This window comes from Marmota marmota, unplaced genomic scaffold (genome assembly GCF_001458135.2).
Source record: "Marmota marmota marmota unplaced genomic scaffold, marMar, whole genome shotgun sequence".
Classification (NCBI taxonomy): domain Eukaryota; kingdom Metazoa; phylum Chordata; class Mammalia; order Rodentia; family Sciuridae; genus Marmota; species Marmota marmota.
Genome location: NW_025999977.1, coordinates 40,468,541 through 40,485,301, shown reverse-complemented (window position 1 = coordinate 40,485,301; position 16,761 = coordinate 40,468,541). Strand labels below are relative to the sequence as shown.

Sequence of the window (16,761 nt, the reverse complement as noted above, 5' to 3'; positions counted from 1 at the left end):
AAATTTTTTTTTTTTTTTTTTTTTTTTTTTGAACTAACGGTTGAACCCAGGTGTGCTTTTCCACTGAACTACATTCCCAGTCCTTTTTACTTTGATATAAGGTCTCTCTAAGTTACTTGTGATCCTCCTGCTTCAACCTCCTGTCACCAGGACCACAGGCATGTACCACCTGAGATGAACTTAGCCATCTTTTAATGTCAATGTTGGAACTAGAATTTGAGCCAAAGGTTGTGACTCTATAACCTGCATTCCTGACACTGGCACTGACTTATGCTAATTCTAAAGCTCATTGGCCTCTAATGAACTGTGGCCAACTGTCTTCACTTCTCTAGGCCCCAGGATAATCAAGACAGGGGTATTGTAGGAGACAGTATCTGATTCCTTCCAGCTGTTAACAAAAAGGCCTAAAACCAAAATAAATGAGTTTTCAATCTAGTGAGAAAGATAAGAGAAATACCAAGTACTGTGGCGCTCAGAGGAGGGAGGCAACCCTGGGTTCCCATCTGTTGGGAAGGGCTTGGGATTCAGGAAAGGCTTCATGGAAATGTTAGCACTCAAATCTCAAAGGAACATCCTTTTTTTTTTTTTTTTTTTAAATTTAGTAAATGTTTAGCAACTATCTGCTGTTTTCTAGTTGCTAAAGAGAGGTGAATGAAACATTCTGCCCTTGTGGAGCATACTTGCTCACAGTCACAGCCTAGTGACTTGACAGTTGATCTGTCTCAACCAAACTGCAAGGCATCACCCATTTTCTACTGCACCTTCTCTTCATGATCCATCTGTTTTGTTTAGGTTCTTCCTCTCGTCAACATAGTCGGAGGAGAATTGGCTGGATTAAGGAGATCAAAAATCTACAGAAGAGCACAGACCTCTTGATAAGGAAGTACCCCTTCAGCCGCCTGGTAAGCTCCAGGGAGCTTCCCACCACTCCATGCCACCCTTTTTCTTTTAAATTTCCCAGATATGTAGGACCCTACCATGTCTTACCTAGGTGACTAAGTTACATATTCTTTAACCTGGTAGAGGACTCCATCTTCTGGAAATATGAGCCCTCCAAAGGCCCTCCAACCTTGCAGTTCTCTCTGGAATTGATACCCCCACTACCTCTACTTTGAAACTGTGCTTTGACTATAGAAATAGAACTCTCTCGGGCTGGGGTTATGGTTCAGAGGTAGAGTACTCGCCTCGCATGTATGAGACCCTGGGTTCGATCCTCAGCATCACATAAAAATAAGAAAGTGAAATAAAGGTATTGTGTCCAACTACAACTAAAAAATAAATATTAAAAAATAATAAATTGATGTTTAAGAAAAAGAGAAGAAAAGAAATAGAACTCTCTCATCCACCTGCCGTTTGATCCCTTTTCCTACCCTGGAGATTGCCTCCTTATCTCCCTCCTAGCACCAGTAAGAGATATGCCATTTTCTAAGCTCCCAGGAGTCCATACCTGCTGCTGGTTGGGCCCTAACATTAAGGGCCAGGACAGATTGATGGAGATGTGAATTCATGGGAGACAGTTGGAGAGAGTCTGTCTTCCCTTTAATCTCTCTTTTGTTACTCTGCTACTCCTGATCTCTGTCTCCACTCCTCCGCAGGCAAGAGAAATATGTATGAAATTCTCACGTGGTGTGGACTTCAGTTGGCAAGCCCAGGCCCTGTTGGCCCTTCAAGAGGTAAGAAGGGGCTCAAATACCACTGGTGAGTGCTGAGAGGGGGAGAAAGAACATTCCAGAATTCCATGGGACTGCCTGTGAAATATTACAGGCTGGTCTGACCTCCTGAAGACAATGGCATATTGATGAGGGTTTGGAGGAGATTCTGTGTGGTGGCAGCAGAGCTCTTTAGTCATTCCCTCTGTCCTTTTTGAGCTCTCAGAAGTGCAACAGGTCTCCAAAGAGCAGCCTGTGCCTTTTGTCTGTGTCTGTCATTTTCTCTTTTGCCCAGGCAGCAGAAGCATTTTTAGTTCACCTCTTTGAGGATGCCTACCTCCTCTCCTTACATGCTGGCCGAGTCACTCTTTTCCCCAAGGATGTGCAGCTGGCCAGGAGGATCCGTGGCATCGAGGAAGGACTTGGCTGAACTCCTGCAGCACTGTCTCTGTAAGTCTTTGTGGCTCACCAGAGAGCAAGTACACTGGGGGAAGACACCCAACTGCTCAGCCTTGGGGCAGGAATTTCTCTGAAGGGATCTTCCTTCTCCATCCTTAGTTCCCTGCCCTCTCATCTTGCCCCTGTTCCCTAGTAATACCTTGGCCTTTACTTGACTACATGGGAGTCTGTGGCTCATGCCCTTTTGAATAATGTCAAATATATTTTTCTCTTATCCCCCAAATCTCAGAATTTGACAAGGAGCAGATCTCCTCATTTTTATTTAAAGAAAATGTTTTCTTACTTTTGAAAATGCCTTTTTAGTAAATGTGACTCCTAAATTTCAGGGATGTTACCTGGGACTCTCTGGAGCTACAACTAGACCCAGTGGTGTCTGAGGTGCTACCTGGATTTTGTTGTCTCTGAGCGGTGTCTGACTGTTGCCCTTTAAACTTTCTTTATGAAGGAGAAGAATGCCCGTTTCCTCTGTAGCAGAGGTGTTATAGGAGACAATCAACACAGTTCCAAAGGCCTGAAAAGACTTAGTTGGTGTGTTACTCATATGACTCCTAAAGGATTTTGAAGACATCAGATCTGTCATGTTATAGGAAAAGGATATTTACTTTGTTTTAGATCTTTCTGTACTTTATGCATTTTTTAACCATGTGTATATTTGTACTGTTATTGAAAATGAAAGGGAAGAATAAAAATAAATAAATAAAAATTTTTTTAAATGTAAGGGAAAAATAAGAGAAGAGCACTTCCATTTGTTACCTTAAAGGACCCAACTCTCCTCATGTACAAATCTCTGCCTTCCAGATTAATATCATTAGTGACTGTCAACAAATGTGTTGCTTTTCAAAACTAAATTGGGAGTTGAAATAGAAATAATTTTTTTGTTGTTGTTTGGTTTTGGGACTAGGGATCAAATCTAGAACCTTATACATGCTAAGCATGCACTCTACTCCCAGCCTGAAATTTTTCTGATTCCTTCTAGCAAATTTCTATCAAAATAATTCAGAAATTCTCTCATAGAATTTAGCATTTTATTTTTAGTTGTAAATCATAGATATATCATATCCATCCAAGATTTTGTTTTATTCTAATTTTTTAAAAAATTTTGGGGTACTGGGGATTGAACTCAGGGACAATTAACCACTGAGTTACATTCCCAGCCCTTTTTATTTTTTATTTTGAGATAGGGTCTCAGTAAATTTCTGAGGTTGGCCTTGAACTTGTACAGATCCTTCTGCCTCAGCCTCCCAAGTGTCAGGAATTATAGGTGTGTGCTAACAAGGTACCCGTCATAAATCCAGGATTTTAAAGTGTTTTTTCAATGCTTTTATAGGTGTTTTTATAGCTTCTTTGTGCAGAAATAATAAAAATAATTCTTTAATGAAAAAATTAAAATGAAGGTATTGTTTTAGCACATGGAGATTATACCATATTTTTTGTATTTTTGCTGGGAGCCATTAGCCAAGTAGGTATGACAATTTCCTTGCCAGCGTACCCCATGTTGCAGTGACATTGAATGTAGGTGACCTTGCTCAAGGACCAAGGCAGATTAGGGTGTTCCGGGTTTAAGATAATCGTGTTTAGGGCGTTCCCAGTTTAGGTTCCAGGTTTAAGGTTTAAGATTATTCCTGCTGGGAATAGGGCGTATCCTGCTGCCTGAGTTCCCCTTGAGTTCTCACGGGATTCAGACAGTATATTTTGGGAGACAGAAGCCCAGTGAAGGTGAATTTGGGCAGAGAACGTGGATTTCCCCAGAACGTGATTGTAGACGGCTGGTGTGAGTTCGGAAATAAAGAGTTGCTGTTTGAATCTACAAGCTGTGTGGTGGCTCGTGATTGTGTGCCCAGCCAGACTGCGGCATATTTTAACATTAAGTTCCTCAGTTGCACACCATTTGCAAACACCCACAATTAAAATGAGAATCAAGGGATGTGGTTTTGCCTCTGAAGTAGAAATGAGCAGGTAAAACCCTCGTCCTGTTTCTAAATGCAATTTAAGAAATTTCATGAGAAATGAAAAATGCCACCCAAAGATCTGAGAAATGTGAGTGATAAAAATGAGCAGTGAGTGCAGACTACTAATAATGATATATTGGTCAGCTAAATTCAGAGACAGACCAAAGGGAAGCGCTGAATTTTACTGCTTAATAAATTTTAGCCCTTTGGAAAAACTTGTTTGACATCAAGTCATATTTATGCAGACATTTGAATAAAGCTTATCTAGCCTTGAATATATTTAGTGTTCTTGTCAGAGTATTGTTGATTAGAAGATTATAGACTTTCTGTGGTTTTCTTTGACATTTCTTTGCTCTTGAAATTGTACTTAGCTGTATTTCACTAGGCCAGGCAGGACGCGTGCTTTCTGTATCACATGGTATTTGTATGATAACATGAGAATAAGTAATTTACATCATGATAATTAATGTTATACAGTGTTACAATTTACTGTAAATTTTGAGCACTTCTGTTGTTCAATTTTTTGTGTGTGTGCTTCTATACTTTCTGGGTGATTTTTATCAGCATTCTTACCTTTCCACTGAATTTTTTCTGTTTTTATATTTTTAATATAAAGTATTTTTTATTATTTTTTTTTTAAAAATGCTGGGCACCGTGGCATAGGCCTGTAATTCCAGCAGCTCCAGAGGCTGAGAAGGAGGATCATGAGTTCAAAGGCAGCTTCAGCAACAGTGAAGCACCAAGCAACTCAGTGAGACCCTGTCTCCAAATAAAATATGACTAGGGATGTGACTCTGTGGTCAAGTGCCCCTGAGTTCAATCCCTAGTACAAAAAAAAAAAAAAAATTCTAACACTTTAATCAATTAGTGGTTCACTCAACAAAACAGAAACCACTTGAACTACTTCAAGCAAAGAGGAATTTGAAGAAGGGATTGGCTATAATCACTTCAGGAGTGATGGAGGAGCAAAAGGAAAGAGGACAAGGATCAAACAACTGCCAGGGCCCAAAGCCCATCCTCACTGCTGCTTTGCAATGCAGGCCCCTGCCACTACTGCATTGAACTGTATCAGTGCTACTGAGGAAGAAGTCAGAAGCCCCATTTTGCCTGCTTCTGCTGGTGCTACTGCTGCTGCCACTGCCTCCACCAAAGGCACTTCCAAAACAGGAAAGAAAATGTCTCCTTTGTTCCTCCCACCTTCCAGGACCCCCTAGCATCTCACACTGGCAGAACCTAAACAGAAGCACCTTCAAGGGAGCCTGGAAATATAATTGGCTAGCTTCTAACCCTGCTGTGTTACAGAGAACTTGAAAAGGTGGGAATGGGGCTTGGAGCCAATAGATGGAATTAGCACACATCCCACCCTTGTTTCATGAGTGCAATACCATTTTAAGGGCATTTATTATAAGTTTTTGTTTTGTTGCATAGTTTGTTTTCCCTTAGTTGCCTTACCCCTATGTCCTACATTTGTTCTAGTCTTTCTTTACTTCTGATGTGTTCCTTTGATTTCTAACCAGCCTTGTGGGTAAAATGGAAAGAAAAAAAAAAAAAGCTCATTGGGAGTTCTGAGCAGTTTAATGGGACTTGTTGACTTTGAGATTTGCTGTGAAGTGATCAGGTGAGCCTTTTGGTAGGGAATCCCCTGTTATCTTAGACTAGACACATGCACAGAGAACAGTCATCCAGCCTTCTTGGAAAGCTAAAGCCTAACTCAGCAGAGGGAGAGCTGAGAATACCCATATTCAAAGTTTACTATGCATAAGCCTACTTACTATCCCTGGATTTGGCCTCCATAAGTCCACACACCCTCCATCACGTCATCTCTTGAGAACAAGGACCCATCTATGGGGATGGAGACAGGCAATCATCCAGTGAATGAATGGTAGGGGAAAAATGTCCAAAGATTTGTTTTTTTCCTAAATGGCTTACAACCAATCTTCTACTTTAGCCAAATATTTAAGTTGCAAAAGTATTTGATAACTCTCAGTTTCTGAACATTATGAAGATTTTGCAGTGTGGATCCTGATAGTTTTCCATCATCTACTGCTACCTTAGGATTCTATAGTCTATGAAATCAGTTTCTACTTATTCATTTGATTTTTAACTTTCAAAAATTTTTTTACTGTTTTGCATCTCTTGTTCTCCCCATCTTTGTGAATTGATGTTGATATTCTTACTCTGTATAGAATTACATATTGGCAGTATTCTTTTTTCACATGAAAAAGTTAATTTCTTGGTTTTTGGGGTTCTGTTTTTGCTGTTGAGATGTTGTCAATACAATTGATTCTTTGAAATTAATATTTCTGCAATATCATTTTGTTATGTCTAAGTGTGGATTTCTTTTTAATCTTGCTTGATATTCACTGGGCTTCTTGAATATGGATTGATGTCTTTTCACCTATTCTCAACTATTACTGTTTGAAATATTTCCCCATTCTCTCTTCTCTCCTCTCCTGAAACTCTAATTGTTGGCTTTCTAGTCCTTTTTGTTATGTCTTCTGATTTTCTTTTCTTTGCCATCTTTTTGTCTATCAGTGCTAACAGATTATTTCTTCTACGTCTATGTTTCTTCTACCCTTCTTTATAATACATTGATTTTTCTCTTCAGCTATTTCTAACCTATTTTTAAACCTGTTTTCTTATTTTAATTCATTGTATTTTTTAGTTCTACAATATCTTTTTGGTTCTTTCTAATTTTTCATGTTATTTTTTATAGTTTCCATTTTTCTGCTGAAACTTTGTTGAATTTGGCCTTTATTTCCTTTAACAGAATGAGCATCATTGTTTTCCAGATCTGATTCTCAAATCTAATGATTTGAGTATTTTCAATTCTTATGGGTCTCTTTCTCTTGGTTCTTGCTCATGATCTGTTTTCTCATTAGTGCTTAATTACCTATCACATCTGTATGAGGAAATAATTTGAGGCCTGCAACAACATCTTCCTCTAAAGAGGAAATATGACATACATATCCCCTTGCATCTTCCAATCAATGTTTGCAGAATTCACATTTCTTCTTTCAGATTCCTGGAGGCACTGAACATTCAGAAACATCTTAATTCAATGGCTTCTTACTCACCTTACTCCTAGGGATCACCAGCCTTCCCAGGGCAGCTTCCCATGCTTACTTTGGAGGGTCTGTATTCTGCTGTCATCTCCCGAGCTACCCAAGGCTGCCAAAAACATAGCTCATTTTTCAGCTACCTTTTCAGGGCTGGCACAAAACCCCCTAAAGAAAATGTTGCACCTAATCTGCTGTTAAACCCACCTCAGATTTCCATTCTGTCTCCACTCTTGCATCAGTAATTACTAATAAGTAATCACTAGCTTGTTAGCAATTTAATGCTCTTAAGTTATAGACAAAGATATAAATATTGTCCTACTTTTTCAGTTGTCCTCAGTAGGAGAGTGGTCCTGATGGCCTAGTCTACTATTCCTGAAAATTGAGGTTCAATGTGTTTCTTGATTTTCTTATTTTCATCCTTACTTTAGTATGTACTTATTAACATTAAAATAAAACAAAATAATTTAAATTTATTCAGTATCAAACATACCATGCTATCACAAGTAACATCAAAACTAAGTTGTAAGTTTGGGGACACCAACTCAAACTGACTTGAGGGGAGAAGGTTCACAGGACTTAAGAGTATTCCTGACTTAGCCATAGCTAAATCTAAGGAGAGTACAATGCCATCAAAGTATGATCCCTCTCCACTTTTGGCATTGCTGCTTCTATTGGTGTTCCTCTTAGGCAAGCCTTTGGATCCCATGACTATGTTTTATGGCTAAAGGGAATTGAGGTTGCAGATGAAATTAAGAGTGCTAGTCAACTGGCATTAAAATAGGGAGATTATCCTAGATTATTCATTGGGCCCAATGTATTTTAAAAGGCCATTAAAAGTGGAAGAGGGAGCCAGGTATGCTGGCATATGCCTATAATTCCAGCTACTTAGGACGCTGAGGCAGAAAGTTTGAGCCAGCCTGGGCAACTTACCATGACTGTCTCAAAAAAAGGCAGGGGCGGGGGCCTGGGTTATAGCTTAGCGGTTGAACACTCCTGTGTTCAGTCCCAGTACCAAAGAGGGCTGGGAGCATAGGAAGTGGAAGAGAGAGACAAGAGAGTCAAACAAGACAATAGAAGAATGATCAGAGATACATTGCTGGCTTTGAGGTGGAAGAAGGGGACTACACCAAGGAATCTAGGCTACCTTTAGAAGCTAAAAAGAACAATTGACTGTCCCTTAGAACCTTTAGAAATAAGAATAGGCCTGCTAACACCTTGATTTTTAGTCTTGTGAAATTTGTGTTCAGACTTGTACAGAACTATAAGAATAAATTGCATTATGCTTAAAATACTAAAAACTTTTGGTAATTTGTTATAGCAGCAATAGAAAGCTAACACAAGTTTGGCTTTATTTCAATGTTATTTCCAAGAATTAAAAACTTCTACTTTTAATTTTTTAAAATTTTAAATATTGCATATATATTCCAAACTACCATAAGTCACAATTTTACAGCTCAGTTTTCACAACCTGAAGCACTAATGTAGGCCAGTATTCAAGAATCACATTCCTAGCATCCCATAAGCCTACCTTGCACCTGACTCTAGTTGATAGTTCCCTTGTCTAGGATAATAATAATCCTGACTTTTAATATCATAGTCTAGTCTACTATTTTAATATCATAGATTAGTTTTGACTATTGTATTAAATGGAATCATACAGTATATTTCCCTTGCATCTTCCAATCAATGTTTGCAGAATTCACATTTCTCAGGTGTTAATTTTTACTGCTATACAGTCAGCCCTCTATGTCCTCAGCTTTAATCAACCTCAGATCAAAAATGTTTGAATAAAAATTAGATCTGTACTGAATATATACAAACTTTTTTCTCTTGTAATTTCCTCAACAGTATAGTAAAACAACCATTTACATAGCATTTCCTTTGTGTGAGGCATTATAAGTAGTCTAGCAGTAATTTAGAATATATGGGAGGATGTGTGTAAGTTATATGCAAGTACTATACCATTGTATATGAGGGATTTGAGTATCTATCCATAGGGGGTCTTAGAGCCAATCTCCTACAGATAGCAAGGGACAATTGTGTTCCCTTGTATAGTAGATCTAAATTTACATATACCCCCCCCCCTTTTTTTTGGACATTTGGGTAGTTTAGAGTTTAAGACTGTTAGAAATATTGACCATTTGTATTGCCTGTTATGGTTTATATATGAGGTGTCTCCTAAAAGCTCATGTATGAAACAGTGTGAGAAAGTTTAGAAGTGAAATGTTTGGGTTATGATAGCTTTAACATAATCAGTGCATTCATCTTCTGATAGGAGTTAAATGATGGTAATGAGGCAGGTAGAGTGTGGCTGGAAGAGGTGGGTTATTGGAGTGTGCCTTTGGGATATATAGTTTGTCCTTTGTGAGCAAGAGCTCTCTACTTCTTGGTGGCCATGTCTTGAGCCACTTTCCTCCACCACACTCTTCTGCCATACGTCAGGCACAGAGCAATGGAGTTGGCTGTCTATAGATGAGATCTCTGAAACTGGGAGACCCAAATAAACTTTTCCTCCTCTAAAATTGTTTTTGTCGGGTCTTTTGGTCACTGCAGCATAAAAAAAGGGCGGGGGGACTAAAACATTGCCTTAAAATATTATAAAATCAGAGATGTAATTCATTGTAAAGTTTTTGCAAATGTTCCAAATATTTGAAAGAAAACAATTTCTAATACATATGTATGTATAAATTTTGTGTAATCTCATGAATATATGTTTTGCACTTTTCTGAAAAAAGCCGTGACTTTCATGAGGTCCACTACCCATGAATGATTATGAACCCCATTCTGGAATTACTTGAATTATTTTGGCTTCAAACTCATATTAATGATTATAAGTATATTGTAAAAGCACACTGTAGTTTTCACATCGATTTTGTTTTAATGTTCAAAGCCCACTTGACACATATTTGTGGAAGTTTCCACCCCTCTACTAGCATCAGAGGGATAATAATTTCTTCAGTGGAAACAGCTTTTCACTGACAATGATCTGTCAGCATCTGGCTTAGTGCTTACAACTACAGACAAACACATCATTTATGTTAGATGGATTTGGAGCTCAGAGACACTAAGTGGAATAAAAATCAAGTTGGTCTTAAAGGAGCAGCCAAAGCATTTTGATTGAGGATTTTTCCTTTCCCCTCCCCATCACTAGGCCAATATTGCTGTCCCATATGATTCCCACGGGGGAGGAATAGATCTGTAATTTTTTCGGATCAATTTAAGTTCCTCTTCATTCTGCAACCTTCATTACTGCAGACCTTTAAGTCCATGTCCTCTACAATCTATTTAGGGAAGCAGTCTTACTACTTAGCATCTGCCACCATCCTTTTCCTGCTAATTGGCCAGACCCAGCAAATCCAGTTGATCTCAAACCACACTTATTTCCCCAACTACCTATCCTTTCTCTAACCAGCATCCTTCAAATACCACTGGGGTTTTAGCTACTGATTTTTTTTTTTTAATTCTTTGCCCATCCATGCCTGAGCACCATGGAATCCTCCACTGGGCTGGTATCTCCATCTCTGGGCTTTGGCATAAACTGTGGGGAGGGCAGGCTTCAGTTATGACAGTACCTGGCATTCTCCAGGGCTGTGGTCCTGGGAGGCAAGGTTGATTTTCCCATTCTCAAGGTAGTTGAGCCTCATGGGAAGGACACCCAAGTCTTGTCCACCTATGAGCAGTGTGAAAGGGGATCCAAGTGGTAAAAGGAACGGCCAAGGTGCTTTCCAGGGTGGTACTACATCCAAAGCAATAGGTCTAAAAGTGCTTTGGATCATTATTTTCAGCTAAAAGAATCTTTCATGTGACTCCTTTGTTTTTGTTTCTTAAACCTTATGTTTAGCTTGGATTCATCATAGAATTTCAGGGTCAAAAGGATTCTTAAAAGTCATTAACCCGGACCTATTTGAATCTCTTCTGTAGCTCTCTGCAACACCAACCTTTCTTCAAATACCTTCAATAATAAAAAAACACTATTTACTCAAGGAATTAAGTTTCAGAAATCTCTAATTGTTCAAATCCAATTCATTGGCAATTTAAATGCATTTTTCCTGCTACATGTAAACATGATCTATTTAATATTTCCATGGTAAAACTTGAGAAGACCAATGTGGCTATACTCAAAAATGTAAGTGAAATGTTGCTGTTATATGAAGGAGGAAAAAGAGTGGAACAGGAAGCTGTAGGGCTAAATTGACAGCCAATGTGAGCATGGTTTTTGTTTTTTAGTTTAGTTTTTTTTTTTTTTTTTTTGCTTGAGCATGCTTTTTGATAAATGGAGCAATAGAAGCAGCAAGAATTTTCTAAGCTGTTTATATTTCTTTCTACAAAGTAACACAGATTGATCATACTGATTCAAAGTTAAGAAATCTTCTAACTCCTCCTAAGATAATAGCCGACTTTGCTACCCACTCTTTCAGGAGGAGAGTTCATAGGGATTGCTAAACTAGACTCAGAAATGTCCCTCTTCTGTTTCCATGGCAATGAGGTCAGCCAGGAGAAGCAGCAGAAGATACCAGGAGAAAACAGAGACTGGTGGGGTCAAAGTCTTTGTCAAAGCCTCAAAAACTCATCACACTTGGAGACCCTGTTTCCCCTCCCTGACTCTTTCCCCTTTCCTGGCAGGACCCCACAGGAATGTCCCTGGGTCAGGGCTCCTCAGAGACCAGACACTGCTGGGAAATCAGGGAGCTTGGTCTTAGTTCTGAAGCTGATATTATTGCCAAACCTACCTTGCACTTCTATTTCTAGAGTTAAACTCAAAGGGCAGGGCTTGTTAAGTAGTATTGTTGTTCAGAGAGGCCTGAGCTCTCTGGTGACAAGAATCTTCCTCAGGAAGGCATCAGTGACTGCAGTTTGCATCTTTCTGCTATGGATCAGAAAGTGTTCAGTAGATGTTTCTGGAATGAATTGACAGATCCATAGGACCTTAAATTTTCCCTTCTGAATAGAGTTTGCAGCCAGGTTCCTTATTTTGCCTAGGATCTGACAGGGTATGACAGTGCATCCGGAAGTCTAAATTTAATAAATGTGGAATTTTAGAATCCTTTTTTTTAAATACATGGAATTTTTTCTAATACATGGAATACTTTACAATCCTTATTACACATAGAGCACAAAGTTTTGTATCTCTGTATAAAAAGTATGCCAATTTATGCCATTATACATGTACTTTTTTGCATTACAATTCTTAATACACATGCATACCACAATTTTTCATATCTCTGTTTGTATATAAAGTATGTTGACACCCAATTCAAGTCTTCATACATGTACTTTGTATAATGATGGCCATCACATTCCACCATCCTTGCTAATCCCCTTCTCCCTCCTTTTCCCTCCCACCCCTCTTCCCTATCTAGAATTAATCTAATCCTCCCATGTTCTCCCTCCCTACCCCACTATGAGTCACCTTCCTTATATCAGAGAAAACATTCGGCATTTGTTTTTTTGGGATTGGCTGACTGAATTTTAGAATCTTAATAGTTGGATTTTCAAGTCTTTATTAAAAGCAAAGAACAGTCTCTACTAAAAGCAGAGAAGCTGAGTTCCAGAGATAGGAAATGACTCCCCTAAAGCTAGAGAGCAGCTCCACTGGATTCCAAACTCCTGGAACACAGAGCCTCTGCATGCTGTATCTGCCTTCTCAGTTCCTAACCCAAGATTCAGCTTGGAATAAATACCCATTGAATGAAGATATGAATGAATGAGCAATAAATGAGTTGTAGCTGGAACACACATTTGCTATTGACATTAGAGGTTTCTGGGTTTCCATATGTCTGGGCATCTGTTGGCCTCTGGAAGCCCTGCTTAGTCTCAAAACTGAATTAGTCAGACTTGTTTCAAAATCAGAATATTTGAAAATCAAAGTATCCAAGAGGGTACTGGAGAGATAGGAGTTGACAGTTCTTACTTCTTGCCCCTGTGGGCAAAGCAAGTCATCCATTATAGAAAGCTATATACAGAGGGTCCCAGATCATAGCATGGAAAAAAGAAATGCTATTGAGTGTCATTCATGAAAAATACCGACAGAGAAAGCGGACTGGACACTCAAAGAGAGCCCATGGCTATTGTTCCTTCCCTGACCAGCTCTTCCCACCCCTTGCCTACATGAAATTTCCTCTAACCCACCCACCTCCTCCATCACCACCATGACCCCAAGCTGCAACCCCATGGAGTTTTACACATCTACCCATACCTGTGGATAGTAGGTTGGAGATGTCTTCCATCTCCATTGGATTGGAAAGCAATCCTACCCCATTTCACTCATGACTTCCCTCCCAGAATCCACTTTGCCACCATTGCTGTTTGTCTGGGTGATGAACCGGCTTATGGGGAATCCACGATAGATACTTGGTGGCACCTCTGAGAATTCGACCCTCAGGCTCCCAACTTGGCCCACAGGTAGGGATTATTCTACTGAGCCCATCAAGTAAGATGAACTAATGTTAAGAAGGGAACTGGGGATGTGGCTCAAGCGGTAGCGCGCTCGCCTGGCATGTGTGCGGCCCAGGTTCGATCCTCAGCACCACATACAAACAAAGATGTTGTGTCCGCCAAAAACTAAAAAATAAATATTAAAATTCTCTCTCTCTCTCTCTCCCTCTCTCACTATCTCTTTATAAAAAAAAAAAGAAGAAGGGCACTTAGAAATAAATAAAAATAAATGACATCCAATGCAGTTCCACTCAGCAGAGAACCAAGAGAATTTCCTAGCAGAGTATCTAATTGAATTATAGAGAACTCACAAGGAGGTTCCCATTGTGCTTTAAACAGTCCCCCTACCCAACCTCTGCCAAAGGTGTCAGTATGAACACCCTCTCTGGTCCACTCCCATGCAGAGAGGGATTGGAATAGAGGGTGGAGGGCAACATGCTGCTTATGCCGGGATAGACAGTGGCCCACCCTTAGAGCTTCCCCACCACTGCCTCCACTCCTGCAGGACTCTGATTTAGGGGACCCCTGTAAAATATCCCCTTGGTCCTTGTTATGGGCTGGACTGTGTCCCCTAAAAATTCATATGTTGAGAGGCTGGGGATGTAGTTCAGTAATAGAGCACTTGCCTGGCACGTCAAGGCCCCAGCTTTAATTCACAAAATAAACAAATACATAAATAAGGTCTTATTTTGAAGTCCTTACCCCCACCACCTCAGCATGTGGCTGTATTTGGAGACAGGTTCTTTACAGTGGTTAAAAGGATGGGCTCTAATCCAAAAGGACTGGTGTCTTTATAAGGAGAAGAGATTAGGGCACAGACACACACAGAGGGATGACCAAAGGAAGCCACAGGAGAAGACAGCCATCCAAAAGCCTTAGAAGAAGTCAACCCTGCCTGCATCTACACCTGGGACCTCAGCCTCCAGAACTGAGGAAATAAATTCTGCTGTTTAAGATGCCCAGTCTGAGGCACTCTGTTATGGCAGCCCCAGCAGACATACACACCTCTCATCTGCCACCTGAATCTCTGCACTTTAGAGGCACCCACAGAAGACGGCCCATCTCAAAGAACATGACCATGAATGGAGGAAGCAGATAATCACTTATACATGGGGCCGCAACTAGGATCCAATGGGTTCCTGAGCCCTGTGAGTTTGGGAGGGGGTGGGGATGGCAGCTTTCCTGCTGGAATTCTCAGAGGGCGAGTCCTGAGTCCAATATAACTGATGGTGGGAGGAGAGATTCAAAACCCCAATGCTCACCCCCAATTCCAGGCGAGATAGAATAGGACCTGATTTCCATCTTTAATGAGAAAGAGTTTTTTTTTTTTAATTGAAGACACTTTTATTTATTTATTCATGGTGCTGGGGATTGAACTCAGGACCTTATGCATTCAAGGCAAGCACTCTACCAACTGAGCTGTATCCCCAGCCCAAGAAGCATGTTTTTGATAGCCCTATTTATGCTCCCTGCTTCCTGTAAAACTTGCAAAGGGCTTCCTGCAGCCTCTGGCTGGGATCACTACAAAACACCTCCATGAGCTCAGAGCTTAGTAGCAGACAACCATGCTGTGCACTGGCCCAGCCCCAAGAGCAGAAGATAATGTATGCAGAAGTCCCGAGTGGTGCTCAATAGTTGCCAGTATGCTTGTGCCAGCCACCTGTCAGACCATGGAAGATTTACTTCCTCAGGGAGTGAGAGTGAGAACTCTTACGGTGCACCATCTCTTATGCTCAAACAGAGCCCTAACAAAGCCTCATTCAGATGTAGCTCTTGCCTCTTCGTGATTTCTATCTCGAATGGAGCAAAAGAACCCAAGGTTACGCTGATAATGCTAAAAGCTGGAAACAGCAACGGGGCGGGGGGAACCCATGAGGAAAATAAACCACATTAGACCTTCACACTGGCAGCAGATGCTTAAATTAGAAAAGAATCATAAGAACGAGACATTGAACACATTGTACTAGAACCTTCTGTGTTTTGAGGACTTTCAGGTGGTCCCATACCTTATGACAACTATGTGAGAGGGTATTAGGACCCCCATCTTTCATAAGAGGTGATAAAATATCAGCATGAAAGGATCTAGGCCTGGTGAGGGGCAGACCAGGGAGAGCTCAGACTGGTTCCCAGTAGTACCATCCTCTGGGATAGTACTCTTCCTCTTGCCTCAGCCACCTGGTCTAGAAGATGTGGAGAAGAGACACCCCTTCCCTGGAGCTGTGAGCATTGGCCTTAGTGAGGTTGATAAAGTGCCTAGCACCCAATAAATGGCAGCCATTGTTTTTATTACTGCTCTAAATTAATGCCACACAGGAAGGTTGAGTTTCCATGGAGCAGAGCCAGGACATGATCACAGCCAGCAGACTCAAGTCACAGCAATAACTATCAGAAACAGATACCCTGGTTCCAAGTAAAGAATGCGGCAACATAGGGTGTCAGTTCTCAAATCACCTTCACAGGGAGCCTGGGTCCTATTTAAGGGGAAAGTGTGAGGATTCCGGGTCAGAAGGAAGAACAAGAGGCCAGTCAGGGCCAGGACCCAGTGGGGATCAGGGTTAAGTCAGGGCTAAGAAATCCCAAAAGATTGTCTCTAGCTATTGAATAAAATTTGTCACCCTCAGTTTCAAAGCAGGAGGATTAATGTGCCATGACACCTTGAATTTATTTGGTTTCTTTCTGCCAAGCAGATCAAAGCACTTCAAAATAAGTTTCTCTAAACTTTTCTGAAAAAGAAGCCAGTGAGGGAAAAAACCCATTTTACTTATGAATTACCTTTGATATCAGCCACAAATGCTGACATTTTATAATTCTTTCTGTTTTCCAGAAGGCTCTAATTTATGTCCTCAGCTGCACACTGGGAAGCCAGCAGGAGGGATGAACCTCTTAGCTACTGCCCCTTCCTGTCCCACAAGCTGCCCCTGGACTTACTATGACTCTTTACCTTTCCTATCCTTACTTTCCAGCCATGGTTCCCATTCTCCTTAGTAATAAGAACCATGCACTGAGGGTCTATCCGCAAGTGCTAGGGCTTCCCCCCACCCCCCACCCTCACCAACAGCTTTGTGAAATGGGTTGTATTATCCCAGTTCAGATGAGGCAGCTGTAAGTGCCCAGGCCCAAGCTTGCAGCAGTGCATTTTCTGCTGTGTCACAACCCCTTCTTGTGCTGCAGTAGGCACCTGGCACCAACTAGGCCTCACCCTTCCCA

General features: G+C 40.7%; 1 protein-coding gene across 1 annotated transcript in view; it reads left to right on the top strand.

Moving 5' to 3' along the window:
* Cenpa (centromere protein A) overlaps nucleotides 1–2,826 on the top strand; it is a 5,661-nt gene extending 2,835 nt beyond the window's left edge. The window contains exons 2-5 of the mRNA XM_015479890.2: nucleotides 793–902; nucleotides 1,596–1,673; nucleotides 1,945–2,099; nucleotides 2,435–2,826. Coding sequence (XP_015335376.1) covers nucleotides 793–902; nucleotides 1,596–1,673; nucleotides 1,945–2,079 — 323 coding nt within the window. The 3' untranslated portion in view covers nucleotides 2,080–2,099; nucleotides 2,435–2,826. The remainder of the gene's footprint in view (nucleotides 1–792; nucleotides 903–1,595; nucleotides 1,674–1,944; nucleotides 2,100–2,434) is intronic.
* The last annotated feature ends 13,935 nt before the right edge of the window (nucleotides 2,827–16,761 follow it).